The 17,823-nt window shown below is 36.8% G+C and overlaps 1 protein-coding gene across 7 annotated transcripts in view; it reads left to right on the top strand.

Annotated features, from left to right (window-relative positions):
- The window catches only part of SEMA3D (semaphorin 3D), a 210,745-nt gene that overhangs the window by 188,882 nt on the left and 4,040 nt on the right, over positions 1 to 17,823 (top strand). For 6 of the 7 annotated variants that reach the window (XM_072791319.1, XM_072791320.1, XM_072791316.1 and 3 more), the window contains 2 exons: positions 4,484 to 4,623; positions 13,162 to 17,521. In XM_072791319.1, the coding sequence (XP_072647420.1) occupies positions 4,484 to 4,623; positions 13,162 to 13,587 (566 nt within the window). In that variant the 3' untranslated portion in view covers positions 13,588 to 17,521. Of the gene's footprint in view, positions 1 to 4,483; positions 4,624 to 13,161; positions 17,522 to 17,823 lie in introns of those variants that run through there. The other variant, XM_072791321.1, reaches the window with a different exon arrangement.

Consider the following 17,823-nt stretch of genomic DNA (forward strand, 5'->3'; position numbering starts at 1 on the left):
AGCTGTTTATCTGGTTCTCCTGCTTCCAGACTTGCCCCTGGCCCATCTCTATCCACTTGGTACCCAGGGTAACCTTTCAAAAAGTTCAACCAGATTACACCATTCCCTTTGCTCAGAATCTTTTGCTAGCTTCTTAGAACAATTAGGAAAAAAATCCATAGCATCTACCGTGGCCTACAGACTCTACTTGATCTAGTCCCGATGCGTGCTCTGACCCTCTCTCACGTCGCTGTAACCTGGCTCGCTCACTGGCTTCCTCTTGTTCTAAAGCCCCAGGCTGGTTCCTGCTGCAGGTAGGCTTGCATTTATTTCCTCTGTACCTAAAGAACTCTTCCCTTCAAGTGTCCATGTAGCTCCATCTTCACATTATTTAAATGTATCTTTAAAATGTTAATTTCTGGGGACGCCTGGGGGGCTCAGCAGTTGAGCATCTGCCTTGGCCCAGGGCGTGACCCCAGGGTCCTGGGATCGAGTACCAGGTCCGGCTCCCTGCAAGGAGCCTGCTTCTGTCTCTGCCTATGTCTCCGCCTCTGTCTAGGTCTCTCATGAATAAATAAGTAAAATATTTAAAAATAAAATAAAATATTAATTTCTGGGGCGCCAGGGTGCCACAGTCTGTTGGGTGTCTGCCTTCTGCTCTGGTCATGATCCCCGGGTCCTGGGATGGAGCCCCAGGCCTGCTTTTCCCCCTCCCTCTGCCTCTTCCTCAGTTTGTGCGCTCACTCACTCTCAAATAAATAAACAAAATCTTTTTTCAAAAGTAATTTCTCAAAGACACCTTTTCTGACCATCCTCACTGAAATACATTTCTCCTCATTTTACCTCTCATTCTCTAATCTGCCTTAGTTTTACATGTAGTGCATAACACTGCCAAATACTATATTCTTTACTTAATTCATTCACTTGATGACTTTGTCTCTGTCTCTGGAATGTACATTGTATTGTAGGCACAGAATAATGTTTGCGGAATGCGTGGCTAAAGAGGAGGATACTTAGCTTCTAGCTGCCCTGTAGGGGAAAGAAATTTTAAAGTAGATGAAGCAGCGACAATAAAAATCAGAAAAAGACCTCACATAGGTTGGGCTAAGTTTGTGAGTGTTTGTTTTTCCTGTAGATTATAAGGAATTATTTCATATTTCTAAGAAAAATCATTTAAAAAAAATAGAAGGAATTGACACTTGTATAGAAGCCAGAGACTGAGAATCAACTATAGGAATTAAAGTAGCAATTATGAGGGTATTTACAAACTAAAGTATTTGTAATCTGAAGGAATTGTTTTATTAAGTTATAATTTGACATATAACATTATATTGGTTTCAAGTACACAACAATAATGATTTAATATTTGCATACATGGGAAACAATCACCACAATAGGTCTGGTTAGCATCCATCACCACATATGGTTACAAAACATTGTTTTCTCAACATGAGAACTTCTCTTGGCAACGTTCAGATACCAGGACTCATTTATTTTATAGCAAAAGTTTATATCTTTTGATCCCCTTCACACACTTTACCCACCTTCCACCTCCCACCTCTGGCATCCACCAATCTGTTCTCTGTATTTATGAGCTCATTCTTTTCCTTTTTAAAGATACCACATATAAGTGAGATCATGTGGTATTTGCCTCTCTGACTTACTTGACTTAGCATAATGTCCTGAAGACCCATCCATGTTGTCACAAATGGCAAGATTTTCTTCTTTTTTATGACTGAGAAATACTCCATTGTGTAGCTATATGCCATATCTTCTTTATCCATTCATCCTTTGATGGACACCCACTGTTGTTTTCATATCTTGGCTATTGTAAATAATGCTGGAATGTACATGGGGTGATATATCATTCTGAGTTAGTGTTTTTATTTTAATTTTTTTCAAGTAAATACCCAGAAGTGGAATTGCCAGATCATATGTTAGTTACATTTATAATTTTTTTAGAAACTTCTGTACTGTTTTCCATAGTGGGTGCAATAATTTACACTCCCATCAACAGTGCACAAGTGTTTCCTTTTCTCCACATCCTCACTAACACTTGTTATTTCTTGTCTTTCAGACAATAGCCATTCTGACAGATATGAGGTGATATGTCACTGTGGTTTTGATTTGCATTTCCCTGATGATGAATGATGTTGAGCGTCTTTTCATGTACCTGTTGGCCATCTATTCTGTTTTCTTTGGAAGAATGTTTCTTAGGTTCTTATGATCATTTTAAAATTGGATAATTTGGGGAGTTTAGTTATTGAGTTGTATGAGTTGCTTATATATTTTGGATATTAAGCCCTTATCAGATATATAATTTGCAAATATTTTCTCCTACTTGGTAAGTTGATATTTCATTTTGTTGATGACGTTCTTTGCTGTACAAAAGCTTTTTGGCTTGATATAGTCCAACTTGTTTATTTTTGTGTTACTTGCTCCCTGGCATGAAATTTAAAAAATCATCAGTAAGATCAATGTCAAGGAGCTTACTGCCTATGTTTTCTTCTAAGAATTTTGTGGTTTCAAGTCTCACATTTAGGACTTTAATCTATTTTGAGTTAATTTCTGTGTCTGGTGTTAAGACAGTGGTCTAGTTTCATTTTTTGACACGTGGTTGTCAGTTTTCCCAACACCATTTATGGAAGAGACCATCCTTTCCCTCTTGTATATTATCAACTCATGAGTTGTAAAATAATGTAGTACCTGCACGTGGGTTTATTCCTGAGCTCTCCATTCTGTTCTATTGATCTGTGTCTATTTTTATGCCAAATCATACTGTTTTAATTACTATAGTTTTGTAATATGGTTTGAAATTGGGAGCATGATGCCTCCAGTTTTGTTGTCCTTTCTTAAAGATTGCTTTGGCTATTCAGAGATTTTTTATGGTTCCATACAAATTTTAAGATTGTTTACTTTTCTGTGAAAATTTTCATTGGAATTTTGACTGTGATGGCATTGATCGCTTTGAGTAGTGTGGACATTTGACAATGTGAACTCTTAATCCATGAGCAAGGGGATATCTTTCCATTTACTTGTGCCTTATTACACTTCTTTCATTAATACCTTATAGTTCTTCGTGTCCAGGTGCTTCACCTCCTTAGTTAAATTAATTCCTAAGTATTCTCTTAAAAAAATTCCCAAGTATTCATTCTTGTTGATGCAATTATAAATGAGATTGTTTAAAATAGGAATTTTTTAAAAGTCAGAAATAAAACAGAGATTACTGGTAACAACAATAAATTCATTTCCTGTCAAACTGACATATTGATGACTTTGTGTCAAAGGGTCATTGTTTTTCCTGATTTTAAAAAGGATTTCGTACAATCAGCTGTTTCATTTTTCCAGTTGCCTTCGCTAATTTATCTTTTCCTAACTCGACCAGTTCTTTGGTTGAATCAGTCTAATTAAGTTTCTCCCCAGCCCTTGCCCCATCACCTGACAATCAGCCTGCAACCTCCCGGCTTTGTTCATGAACTTCTTTTGCTTAGGAAAATGGCATCCGTTGCTATGAAATGATGCCTGTCTTTCTCTTCCATGATTGGCACTGGTGATCTTTCTGTGCATTAGGAATTTATTAACTGTGAAAACCATAGATATAATCAATGGAATTGCAGGGGTAGTGGATATATTACAAGTTTCAAATGGAATCCACACATTTTGAAGGTTAGATGAGGTTAATTCATAATGGTGTCAGCACGCTGGACTTAATCATTGTTGGTAAAGTACAAACAAGTTCAAAAGAAGTTTCTTCAAAGGAAAGTCTAACTATTGAATAAATGTGCATTCATGCCATTTGCTGATAATTTTGTGTGCTTATATTTAGGATTCACAGAGGTCCCTTACGCCTTACCCTTAGTTTATGCCTAAAATGCTAAGTAGGCCCATCTGCAGAATTGAGACATCTGAATATATGATGAAAAAGTGCATGTTTGAGCCAGACTGAGCAGCCGTCATTTTTTATTTGATCAAATTTGAGCTACAGATCTAAGATCACACATGGGACACAGCCTTTGGCTACTCTGGATGGAATGTATTTCAGATGGTGCAGTTGATTTACAAGAATAAGGTGTCTGAAACACTGTTGCTTTAGCATCCCATTAACTATCTTATAGCAAATGCATGTTGGGCTTAAGTATCCCTCTTTTTAAATTTTATACAAATTAAAAAGTGTAAAGCATTAAAAGACACTATGGTTTTATTCAGTCTCGCTCAGATAAAGAGATTCAATGTTTAGAGTTAGGTCTTAAGAATTCTTTTTTTAAAAAAACAGTTGCAAATATTCATGAAAGAGGGAAAATTGCAATGCAGGGATAGAGTTTTAAAAATCAATCTATTAGATAATATTTGACTCTTAGGTAACAATATTATCACATGAATTTCCTTTCTCTTTAATAAGGTGTACGAATCTTTCTCCCATAGCATCTGTTCTAAATCAGTCTATTTTCCCATTGCTTTTAAAATAAGGTCAAGGTTAATCTCCTATTCCATGTTTGCTTTCCAGGCATTAGTCATGAAACTGCTGATGAAAAGGTGATTTTTGGCATTGAATTTAATTCAACCTTTCTGGAATGTATACCTAAATCCCAACAAGCATCTATTAAGTGGTATATCCAGCGGTCAGGAGATGAGCATCGAGAGGAGGTAAGTTATAGTCATCAGAGAATGATCACCTTGAAGAAAACAGTGTAAAAGTTAAATCAAATTTTGGCTGCAAGAGATATTCAATGTTTAGTGCCATACAGTGTTCTTACCGCTATTTGATAAAAAGGGAAATAACAATTTATACTCACTAACATGACATTTAATGCATTTGAGATAAGAATAGGACAACTTAATGCAGATATATTTTTAAAAAGATTTTCTTTATTTGACAGAGAGCGGGGGGGGGGTGTGGCGGCAGGGGGGAACAAACGGGGAGAGTGGCAGAGAAGAGGGAGCCTGAAACAGGGCTTGACCCCAGGACCCTGGGATCATGATCTGAGCCAAGTATTCATTGAGGTAGACACCTAACCGACTGAGCCACCAGGTGCCCTAATACAGATACATTAATAAAGTATACTTAAAAGCAGATTTGATTTTTATAAGAAATTTACATATTTTTTTTCAAATTTTCATTCTCATAGATTGTCTATATTTTAGAACAATTCCCTGATCCAAAATAAGAACATAATATATTCCCGTAGAGTAGGATAAGGACTAAATTTTAACTCATATTGTGTTTAATTTATAAAGTGAAAGTTTGAATATATATAACAATAGAAAATCAACCTTAATTATATCATATAAAACAAATTGGATAACTATCTGGACATGTACCATTCACTCTTATGTATTAAAATTAAATCAACAGAGAGAGAAGTAACATGGCTATTCTCTTCATCTTTTGACTTTTTCTGTTTCATTCTTTCTAGGACATACATAGAGGTTAAAGCAATCACAGAAATTTTGTGAGGTAGATAGGTTATATATGTTATTGAATTTAATAAGACAACTTCAGGTAGCCTGAGAAATCCTGTACTATTATTTGAGTGCTGTGAAACAAAGGGTAATTAGCAGAGTTTTTATTTTTCTCTTTCAGTGCCTAAGAGAAACCAGTGACACAGTAGAGAGTTCTAATATTCTCAGTATTAAACAGAACACTGTAGTGAGTAATGGAATGAACTCGGCATTCAGAATTAGATGTTCAATTACATTACAGTCCTGTCCTTTGGTCCTGTCTCTCTCTATGCAGACAAGAGAAAAATGATGACTATTTGGAAAAACCTGGGTGCTACTGCCAACTAGGTGTATCATAAGCTCTAAGGTCAAAATTTTGTGGAGTGAACAATCATATGTTATATCCTTACAAAACTATTTTAAACTTTACCTTTCAGCCTGACTTAGTGTAATGTTTCATAACCATTCTTCAAATAATAAAACACTAACTGTGCATGTGAAAAAAAAAAACTAACATCATTGAGCCCATATAGGCCAGAATTTTCTAATGTGAACAAAATAAACACAAAAGTTACTATGAAAATAAAATGAGAAAATACAGATGGGAATGTGAATCTCAAAGCAGAGGATTATTCACAAGTGTAAAATACATATATAAAATTGAAGACACTCTATCAGGAAGATGTGTGAAATATAAAATAGCACTGATCACATGTTCAGTTTGACTGCTAAGGATTTATGAGCAGATTGTCACTACTCTTAACACTTAGTTTCTCTGTCATATAAATAGGCAGACCAAATGCTCTAAGATACAGCCTCCTTGATAAGTCTATAAACATTTAAGGGGCACCTGGGTGGCTCAGCCGGTTAAGCATCTGCCTTTGGCTCAGGTCATGATCTCTGGGTCCTGGGATTGAGCTTCACTTCGGTTTCCTGCTCAGCAGGGAGTCTGCTACTCCCTCTGCTCTGCTCCCTCTGCTCTTCCTCCTCCCTTCATTCACACTCACTCTCTCTCTTCTCTTGAATAAATAAATAAAATATTTTTTAAAATAAAATAATATATGTAATCAGTCAGACATTAATATAAAATAGTGTTTCTTAACCACAGACGATTTTGCTGCTCCAGTGTCCACATTTGGCAATATCAAGAGACGTTCTTGGTTGTCATGGCTGGATGGGGGGAGTGGAGGATGCTATTGGCATCTCGTGGTTAGAGACCAGGGATGATGCTAAACTTTCTTTAATTCTTTAATTCACAGTCCCTCACAATAAAGAATTCTCTGCCCCCAAATCTCAGTAGTTCTGAAGTTGAGAAGCTTTACAATAGAAGAACCAAATTTTAGCGTAAGAAATTGACATAAACATATGTTCCACCAATACAGTAGGAGTATCTTTTTCTTCATCTGAAATCTCCGAGAACGTTTTAATTGAAATGTTGACTCTTTACATAGTTAATACCAAGGAGATTCTCAAATGTTTGTCATGTCAGATTTCTTCAATAAAACTTGATTCTTGATCATTCCTGACATCCATAAATTCTAAGATTATAGCATATCCATATTTATACTAAATGTTTACTTTAAGGGCCCAACTTTTCCCAACATATGTTAAAGTATTATCTGACCTGGAAGTGGTTATGTAACTTTGAAACATAAAGCATTAACTTTTCATCAAAGAAATATTGGAGTAATGGTTTCTGAATTTTTTCAACATGTAGGTTTTTAGTTACATTACAGTATTTTACTTATAAATGTCCCAAACTTGTATTTTAATTTTACAGTCAATAAATTTTGATAATCTCTCATCAGCTAAATATAATTCTTTGATAATTACGTTTCTTCCATGGCAAATTTAATCTGACTTCTAAAAAAATATGGTACTCTGCTTGGGGTAATCACCTAGTTGTAGATACATACATTTGCCTATTCATGTTTGCATTCACATCTTTCATCTTCCAGAGAAGGCAATGCATTACTTTAATGTACCTTTTAAGAATGTATCACAGAGTCATGGTGGTACCATGCTCCATGAATTTTAATAGAGCAGAAATAGCATATTTTACTTCAAAATATCTTAGCTGTAGTATTCCAGCTGGTATTTTCATCTACCTTTGTAATTAGGGAGTTACCACACTGTCCAGGGTGTGCAATCCTGCTGCCTGGGCTAAGGAAAAGGAGCAAGATCCAGACTAGATCTGAAACACTTTTCCCAGCAGGCTGCCTTCTGCTTCTTACCAAGAAGGTCACAGTTTGGAATCTTCCCCCCACTGAACGAAGGCCTGTGGGAGGGCCTAGCATTTCCCATGGCACAGCGGCTGTCACCAGCCTATTCTCGGCCAGGAGGAGAACATTTCCTCACTGAGCCGTTTCACAGTTGGGTGCCGTGGGGAGGTCGTGAGTCAGTTATCTGCTGACTTCCTTATAAAGCTATTCTTGAAATTGATGATGTTTTTGCTGTAAGTAACGAGTTAATCGGCAGTCCCTGGGCTTCTGTTGAACTTTTGGGGTCAGAATGACTAGAAGAGGTAGTACCTTATGCCATTTGTGGTAGTATTTGTGTGTGTGTGTGTGTGTGTGTGTGTGTGTGTGTCTTTTAAAATACATTTTAAAAATATCTTCAAATATTTGTGTTTTTCTCCTTGTAGGTCCTTGTTTTATTGTTATTCTTTGTCTTAGAAAAGCCATACAAATGGTTTTGAAAATAGAGTGACACATAAAGAATTACAAAGACTCTAATGATGTCAATTCCAGCTTTTTTTTTCCACTGATGATTACACTGTGGGCATTTTTCCTTATGATGCAATTATAATACTGTATTTTTCCTGTCCCTTATACCTGCTACCCTGATGCCATAGTCATTCATGATTATTCCATGTTATTTAAATAGCACGTTTCCTCTTTAAAAAAGTAGTCAACTTTCTAATATCTAAATCTTCCTCTGCCTTCCTAAATGCTTTTTTTTAAAGATTTTATTTATTCATGACACACACACACACACACACACACACACAGAAACACAGGCAGAGGGAGAAGCAGGCCCCATTCAGGGAGCCTGACGTCGGACTCAATCCCAGGTCTCCAGGATCATGAAGGTCGCGCTAAACCACCGAGCCCCCGGGGCTGCCCATAAATGCTTTCTTAGGACAGATCTTTTGAGGTAAAATAACTGCGTGAAAGGCTTTCATTATTTTTATGGCTTTTGATAAGCAACAGTATGTTGCTAATTTCTCATCAAAATCACCGTATCAGTACTTTTTCTGAACTCCTGAGGCAAAATTGTGTATTACAGTTTAAGAACATAATTACAAGTTTGATATGAAAAATGTCATATTATGTGAACATGTTATATAAATATCTATTTTTTAAAGATTTATCTATTAGAGAGAGCAGCATGAGGGGAAGGGCGGAAAGAGAGAGAGAGAGTCTTTTTTTCCTTAATTTTATTTAAATTCAGTGAATTAACATATAATGTATTATTGGTTTCAGAAGTAGAGGTCAGTGATTCATCAGTCTTAGGTCACATTCAGTGCTCATCACATCCCGTGAGCTTCTTCATGCCCGTCACCCAGTTACCCCCTCCCCCCTCCAGGGACCCTCAGTTTGTTTCCTATGATTAAGAGTCTCTTATGATTTGGGGAGAGAGAGTGTCTTAAGCAGACTCCTAGCTGCATGTGGGGCCCAACACAGGGCTCAATCTCACAACTCTGAGATCACGACCTGAGCTGACATAAGAGTTGGATACTTAACCAACTGTGCCACCCAGAAGCCCCTGTAAATATGTATTTCTTGAAAAATGAGTAGATGTGAATTTACCTTGTTATGTTTCCTAACTCTTGGTTTCAGTTATATTTGGTGAAGTGCTTTACACATCATTTGCTTGGTTTACATTGAAGTATTCATTTAAAAATGATTTTCAGGGACGCCTGGGTGACTGTTGGTTGAGCGTCTGCCTTTTGCTCAGGTCAGGATCCCAGGGTCCTGGGTTCAAGCCCCGCACCAAGCTCCCTGCTCAGCGGGGAGCCTACTTCTCCCTCTCCCTTTTCCCCTCCCCCTGCTCGTGCTCGCTCTCTCTCTTTCTCTCTCTCTCATTCTCTTTCTTCAAATAAATAAAATCTTGAAAAAAATAAATGATTTTCACAAGACTTTTATATATTTTATAAAAATATATAAATATATATATTTTATAAAAATATATATATATTTTATATATTATATAAAAGTTAACATGTTAACATTCTAATTTCATACATATTAGAAGTAACTTGTTATGTTTTACATCTCTAAATTTTTGTGTGTTCCTCACAAAAAGTCTTACATTTTATTTAGACAAATCTATGGAATTATATCTCTATGATTTCTCACTTATTATGCTTAGAAACTCCTTCCCCAATGAAACAGCAAATATATATTTTTCTAGTTATTTTATGATGTTTTTACTACCCTCGCAGTTTACATTTTCTATTTCCTTGAAGATACCAAATTAATCTAGGGGTTAGAAATGTATACATTAAATTTTTCTTTTCTTTTAAGTAATGAGTCAGTTGCCTCTGCCCTATTTTTAAATAAGTCTTCCTTCTGTGTTTGTTGGAGAAGGGACATATTCTTGAAGGCCTAGTCACTTCCAAGACACATGCAATGCTTTAGCTATGAGAGAACTGACAGGTGAATTATCTGCAGAGGAATTACCATTAGGCTGCTATTATCAGAGAGCAGAGTCCCTGACCTTTACCTGCTGCTTAGGACCTAAACGTCCTTTGTCCCTCTCCATGGTTCTCTTCTCATTTTAAATGAACTGCCCTCCACTGAAGATCTACATTTAATAATGCCAAATATATTACCCTTGTTCACATTAGGCAAATGACTAGTTGACCCCAGTTCAAGCATGGTTTTGATTTAGCTGAGCGGTTTTTACTTATCACTTTTAGAGTGGAGAACATTCCATGGGTTTAAATCAGTGGCCACAGATTACATTATCTCTTTGTAAAGGAGCTGACTTTTCTAAATGGGCTGTACTGACATCTCACTGTCGAGATCCAGTGTGCATAATGCATCCTATTGCAGCACGGAATAGAGCAACACAGAGAATGGGAATGTCAAGTAGGCAAATGTTAATCAGCCGCTTAATTTCTGCGGCACAGGTTCCTGTCTCTAGGTCGCAGAAAATTGGAGAAACATACATCAATCCCAAACTGTATTTTATTAAAGGTACGATTTCTAATCCAGGCCTACTTTTGAAGATTCAGAAAGAAAAAAAGCACTTCAGTGATCTCATCAACATTAGATAAATCCAGAAAGAAATTTATTGCAGCAAGTTTTATGTCTGTAGCTCAAAAAACAAAGAAAAATTCAGCGTTCCACAAGGAAAGGAAAAAGGCAGGATGGCATTGGAGTAAGGAGGTGCCAGGTGTTTATGAAACTCTGAGTCCTGTAGTGACGGACAGGCCTGGAAAGGAGGGAAGGGGAGCCAGACTTCAGAGTAAAACGGATAAACAGGATACAAAAAGAGAGCAGCAAAGATAATGATGAAGTGTTACATAATGTGTGCGAAATCGAAGTCCTGATTTCTTCCTGTGAGGAGATTAAAGAGAACAATAAAAAGTAGTGAGTCAGAGCTGTGACCGGCTCTAAAAGCCACATAAAGTGCGGCTTGAGCATCAGCAAGAATCCCAGTGATGAAAAGGAGATGTAGAGATGGCCTGGAACTAACTCACCAACTTTGATTGTCACGCTAATAACCAGGGGCCATTTTCTATTGAAAGAATTAAAAAATAAAGGCTTCTGAACCTCACCTCTCCGGCTTGCCAGCAACCCGGCAGTAGTCTATGACATTGCCAATAATACTTCACACTTTAACCTTCAGAGAGCTTTACTTTTAACCCCCCAGATACACCATATGCTATGTCACCAACTTGATAAATGGAAGACCTGTAGGGGAAGATAAATGAGTCATCATAGGATGTAGAGTCTGCAGAGATGGACCAGGTCCTGGCTACGGGGCCAGAGTTTTGTGATCCAAGATTTATTTAAAATTTAAAGAATAATTCCTACAATAAAACTATTTAAAGGAAAAGGTATATGTAGTGTGTTAAGTTTGGGTTTAATATTTCTGTTGAAGATTAGCCCTTGAGAATCCTACCGATTCAAGTTCACATTTATTTTAGGCACGAGACTCCCCAAATTTCTGAGAATGTTAGGTGAATTCAACGTTAGTTTTTATTACACCAGCGTTTTAAAATGCCTGGGCCTTCAGAACAACTCCATTCAAAAAAAACAAAACAAAACAAAAAAAACAAAACAAAACGAGTAGCGCACGCCCAAATCACCAAATGGAGAAAGTTAAGGGAAGCAAACAAACAAACAAAACCCTGGTGAAGTGGATTCGGTGTAGAACGAAGGCAAGCTGGAGACCATTCAGCCTCATTAACCAGGGATCTGGGCTGTGACCTGCCTTTGGCCTCTAGTGGTACCCCGCCAGCTGCACTTCTCTGGCACAGAGGGTGGTTGGCTATGGACTTGTTAGTTAACTGGGCTGGTAGCCAGAGATGTTTCTTTTCCTTTTTCTCATATTTCCAGGATCGGAGGGATTTTTTTCTACATATTTTTCACATAAAGATGCAGAGTAGAGTCCACCCACTGTGAATAAATTTAATTTAGCTGCCTCTATGCCTCCTTGATTTCCATCAACGAAAAGTCTACAATACAGGGGCAGATGTGTAAACTGGGAAATCTTCCAGACCTCTTTGTTGTTGTTGTTATTCTACTTAATGCCGAGACGCTCAGCAATATTCCACATTAAACAGGGCTCTTGTGTCGGTAAACATGCCTCCAGTTTCATTGAAGGTAGGTTTGCTCTTCACACCAGATTGCGGGCCAGGCAAGCTTAAATGTTTGAATTGTCTTTCAGTACGATTGCTTCAAAGGGTCAAGAGCATCACATTTCAGGAGGGGTTCTTTTTGTTCCCTGAGTTTTCTCACATTTGAAATCACATTACTCTGTTATAGTATACCGAGGTATGGCAAATATTTCCACAAATGACATAATTTAAAGTATCACATAGACCCGCAGTATCAAAATTCAATCCATAGTAAAAAGGGAAATTCAGCTTTAAATGTTGCTAACCTTCTGACTATGGTGCTACTCAGTTACAGCTCTAGCGTCCAAGAAGCTGTACCCATGCTTTTCCATTACACTTTTAACAAGTCACCACTTACAGTCTCCATATGAATTCTGCTCACTTATTGGGTGACATCCAGAAAGCAGAGCACGTTCCTTTTGAAATCATTGTTCTATTTCCACATGACAAGGACTAGTGTGCCCTAAGAGCTTTTTCTACACGATGGCTGTCGATGTTCATTTGTAGCTCTGAGATTTAAGTATCAACTGGTGTTCTTAATATGCCACTTGGTATCTGAAATCTCTGTAAAGATGGTCAGTTGATAGTTTCCAGTTTTACTTCATTGGTTTTTATAGCTTTTCATTCCTATCTGTAGACTGGGAGAAAAACTAACTATATTCCAAGGGTTTGGTTAGGTAATCATGAGAAGCAAACATGCATCTTTGAGGGCTGTTACTTCAGTGGAGTTTTTCTTACTGTCTTCAGCTATGGCTGATAATATTATGCTTGATGACAGAGATGGAAAGGTATCTCTTATGTTCATTGAAGTAAAACTATGTGGCCTCTGTTCATTTGCTCCTGGCCCTCTCTGTTTTTCATTTATTACCTACCTTTTTCCAATTCTGCAGTTGAAACCTGATGAAAGGATCATCAAAACAGAATATGGGCTACTGATTCGAAGTTTGCAGAAGAAGGACTCTGGGATGTATCACTGCAAAGCACAGGAGCACACCTTTATCCACACCATAGTGAGGCTGACTTTGAATGTCATTGAGAACGAACAGATGGAAAATACCCAGAGGGCAGAGCACGAGGAGGGGCAGGTCAAGGATCTGTTGGCTGAGTCACGCTTGAGATACAAAGACTACATCCAAATCCTTAGCAGCCCAAACTTCAGCCTGGACCAGTACTGCGAGCAGATGTGGCACAGGGAGAAGCGAAGACAGCGGAACAAGGGCGGCCCAAAGTGGAAGCACATGCAGGAAATGAAGAAGAAACGAAATCGAAGACATCACAGAAACCTGGATGAGCTCCCTAGAGCTGTGGACACGTAGTTGTCTATTTAATTTAAAGAAAAGAATTCTTTACCTGCAAACGTACCGTCTTCTGTTTTGTACACCCCGTATACAAACTCGTAGGCGCTTTCCCTGGAGCTTTGCTAAGGCAAGGGACACAGGAACAGAATCCAAATGAGACTGCCTGCAGGGAACCTGCTGTAGTGCGGGCGAATCGTTCATCTGAACCCGTGTTCCAAGAACGAAACATGTCCCTTCCAAGTATCAGAATTATCCTCAAAATAGGGGCTTTACATTTACTTGGGTAAACGTTCAATGTGCTGAGTTTTTGAATCGATTATGTCATGTAAGTAATTGAGCTAAGCAAGCAACCAGTTTGACATTGTAATAAGGTGTTTCATTTTCCTCGTACGACCATTAAGCGTGGGGTGACTGTGCTGGGTATGTGTTCTTAGGAACAGATACACCATTCCCCTCTAGAACTGGCGACCTTGTGGCAGGGATTGGAGGGCAGACGCAGATTCCTATAGCTCGTGCCGGCACCAGGAACCTTCCCAGCGAGCCGGTCATTCCTGGCACACGGTTTAGGAACGTGGAGAGGTGCGTTGTGTCAGACACGGGGGTGACCTTCCCTGTACTGCAGCGTGATTCACTGAAGGACCTACATGCTCCTCCCGCGATTTCTTATGACTTGTCAAGAGTAGCAGGTTCACAGAGAGAGAAGTTGGTGTTCCGTTATTGTTTTTAGAATATATGCTGAGCTTCACAGGGATGAAACGCTTCATAAATATTTTAATAGCACATGAGAAAACATCTTAATAAGGGAAACACTATGATGTATACTGTGTCCTAACGGGAAGGCATGCAGATGGGATTTGTTGAGAGAAAGAAAGACAGCCATAAATTCTGGCTTTGAGGAAAACTCATATCCCCGTAAAAAGGAAGAACAATCACAAATAAAGTGGGCAAAATGTAATGTAGCTTTATTCACTAGGGTATAAGTAGGTGCCAATTTGTAATCCATCTGTTGAAAAAATTCTACCTTATTCTGCTAGTGAAAGTCTGAGGAAAAGTAAATTTTCTAAAAGATCATGGGAAGAATGAACACAAATTTATTTACAACCAATGGGATTTCAGGAGTACTTCTTTTTTTTCTAAAATTTCATTATACTCTGTAAATTATTTCCATTTACTGCCTTTATTCTCTCCTGAATATTGGATTTTATTTGAGTGAATACAAAATAACAATATATACATATAGAGAAAGATAGAATTAGGTAGACAGTGATGGGGAGCGGGGATATGTATTTGTTGAACAATAGAACAAATGCAAAAATGTTGACAACGGAAAGAGTTAAATTAACTCTTTGACATCTTTTCTTCACACAATCTGTTTGCATTTCTGAGATTGTATGCTGTAATTCAAGTAGCCTCGTTTAAGTAATTTAATAATAAATAAGCCTAATGCATGTAAAGAAACTGAACTCACAGCATTAACATAAACATTTTTCATATTCTGTTAGCACTTTTGAATGTTTCCAATTTAACTTTCCCTCTCTGCGTACGTATGCTGTTTCCTGCCTGTTGGAGCAGAACTCACCTTTCCTTCTTGGAACACAAAACCCTTTGCCTTCTTCTGTTTTGCCTCTTCACGCCCTTTTTAGTGTGAAATGAAAAATTAGTCACTTCCTCACATGGAAGGCAGCCTTTCAGAAAACTGAATAGCAGACATTGCTCGTCTCTCATGGATTCTGCATGTCTTGAAAGAAGAGCCTGTGAGAACCTGTGTGGTTAGAGGAGTTTCAGCATCAGGTCTGACTGCCTCTGTGTTCCCAGCATTCGCTCGTAGGTTCATTCTCTTCGCCTGGCTTACCTGTCTCAAAGTAGCCACATGGCTGGAGCAGGTTAGGTACCCCTTTTGAAATGATACCCGTAAATATTTGTAGGTGTTTCACTCTACAGAAAACTAAGGCTCTTTTTTTTTTCTTCTTCTTCTAAAAATGAACCAGAAACAATCACTCTTAAAAAGTGATGCATAAGATTAGCTCTAGGGTAGAATCAGGCTGCCATTTGAATATCACAAGGAGAGTGTTTCTAACTATTGATTTCCTGGGTTTAAATGTTCCAGGAACTCATGGTAAGCTCAAAAGAAGTAAATGGGAGCATGATTTATTTTTAAGATTTCCTAATATTTGTATATCAGACAGTAATGATCATAGTAGAGGTGACTTTTGGAAAATTTCATGAAGCTCAAATGTTAGGATTGACTTGTGTAATAAATTTGGTTTTCATCACAATATGAGTGTTTAAGCCATTTTTTAATTACTCCTTTCTATTCTTAATTACTTAGATAAAATTTAGGCAACCTCTTTTACTTTACAGCTAATATTTTGGCTGCTTTGGATCTAAAACATTAATTTATGATAATTGCTTAAAATATATTTGAAATATTGAGTAAATATTCAGTAAAACAAAATGCCATATAATAAAAAACATATGGGCAAAGATTTTTGTGTATTTATAAAGATAGAGGACATCTAAGCTACATTTAATTTTTTAACCTTTTAATTGCCATAGAACACTTAGCAGGACAGTATGAATATATTAAGTCTAGAAATGAGACACAATATATATACTTCCTCACCCCTGAAGGCTTTACCAAATTATCCTTGAAATAATTAAAAATAAAATTACAGTTAATAGCTTCAAGTATGTTTATTAAGGAATTAGCTATCAATGGAGAGGTCTTATACAATGTCTGCCTAGTCTTGGTTTTGTATTTTCCTCCCGTTTTAAATACATCGGTCTTTAACTTGCATATTCTCGCTTGCATTTCATTCCAGCTATTCATGCTGCTAAATGAAATCCTGCCTTTCTGCATACATTTACATTCAATTTATTGGGAATTTTAAGAGTTTCCTTAGAACTGAAGAGTCTAAGTAATTTATGTAGAACTTTTTTTTCCTCCAAAAAAGCTCAAAACACTACATTTATATTACCTACTTTCGGAATACACAGTCTGAAAACCAACCAAATTACTTAAGAGATGGAAAAAATAGTCATAGAGAAATTCAGAAATTTGCAAAAGCTACAAGAGTAGAAGAATTGCAATCTTCACCAAATCTCATCAATCTGTTGGCTACTGATGCTCATTTAGAATATGCTGCTTACAAAACGGTCTTACTCTTGAACTCTGTCTTTGGTCTGTATTTCAGTTCTTTTATGCTATTAAGTTTCGTTCCTGCTGAATTGTATAGACTCAATTAAAAAATAAGTTTACAGTGGCCAGTGCCTGTTTTTCAACATTATCAAAATTAAACTTTCAAAGACAATTTTGTATTATCCAGATGTCCACAAAATATTAAGTTGAACAATATCATTAGTTACACACTGATATTTTAAACTTAAATATAAGCTATATATACATATATCATAAATACAAATGAAAATTAAAACCTAAATGGCTTCTCTTTAGAATGTTACATTTGTCTTAGCATGTTGGAAAATTGATTAGCCTTATTGGGAATGGACAGTTAAAGGGGAAAAAAGAGATATTTGAAATGTTTTTATAGAAATATATTTTTCTCACAGGAAATGACCAAAATATTTAAATAACTTAGCTTACATCTGAGGTTAAAATATAAGATCTAAAATTCCAACATTCTAAATATTGACAACGCAAAGACAGGAACATGCACATGACTTATACCTCTCATTTAAATATTTTGTAGTGTAAAGTATTTATGGTAAGTTTGAGATAGATGATTTTTTGGGAAAGGGCAACAATCTATCAGTTAATCATTTAATTTAATTCTGGTATTGTAAGTGGTTACCAATCAATTTCGAATTACAGTTTTGGTATTTTAAAAGAAATGTAGTCTTGTAATCTAAAATAATTGAATATTGTCAAATGTATATTTTGGTTGTATTATAATAAAACGCAAACATTGGTGTTCTATGGTTATAAACAGAATGTTGGTTTTGTGCAAGTTTTTTTTCAAACCCTAAACATGGTAACTGGATTTTATACACGGAATTGCACTAAATCAAATACCTAAGAAAATATTTCCTGATAACATTCAGTAAATATATTTTGCATTTTAAGTTTGCAGTAAATTCTCTTATGAAAGAAAAGAATATATGTTTTTCCCCAACCAATACAATTATATAGTTGCACTTTACTGTGATCTAAATTTAGACGTTGGCAGACTGACATAAACATTACTACCACAAGTAACTACTTTTAAGATTTCCAGTGATCACCAAATAAGTGAA

This window comes from Canis lupus, chromosome 21, assembly GCF_048164855.1.
Source record: "Canis lupus baileyi chromosome 21, mCanLup2.hap1, whole genome shotgun sequence".
Lineage (NCBI taxonomy): Eukaryota > Metazoa > Chordata > Mammalia > Carnivora > Canidae > Canis > Canis lupus.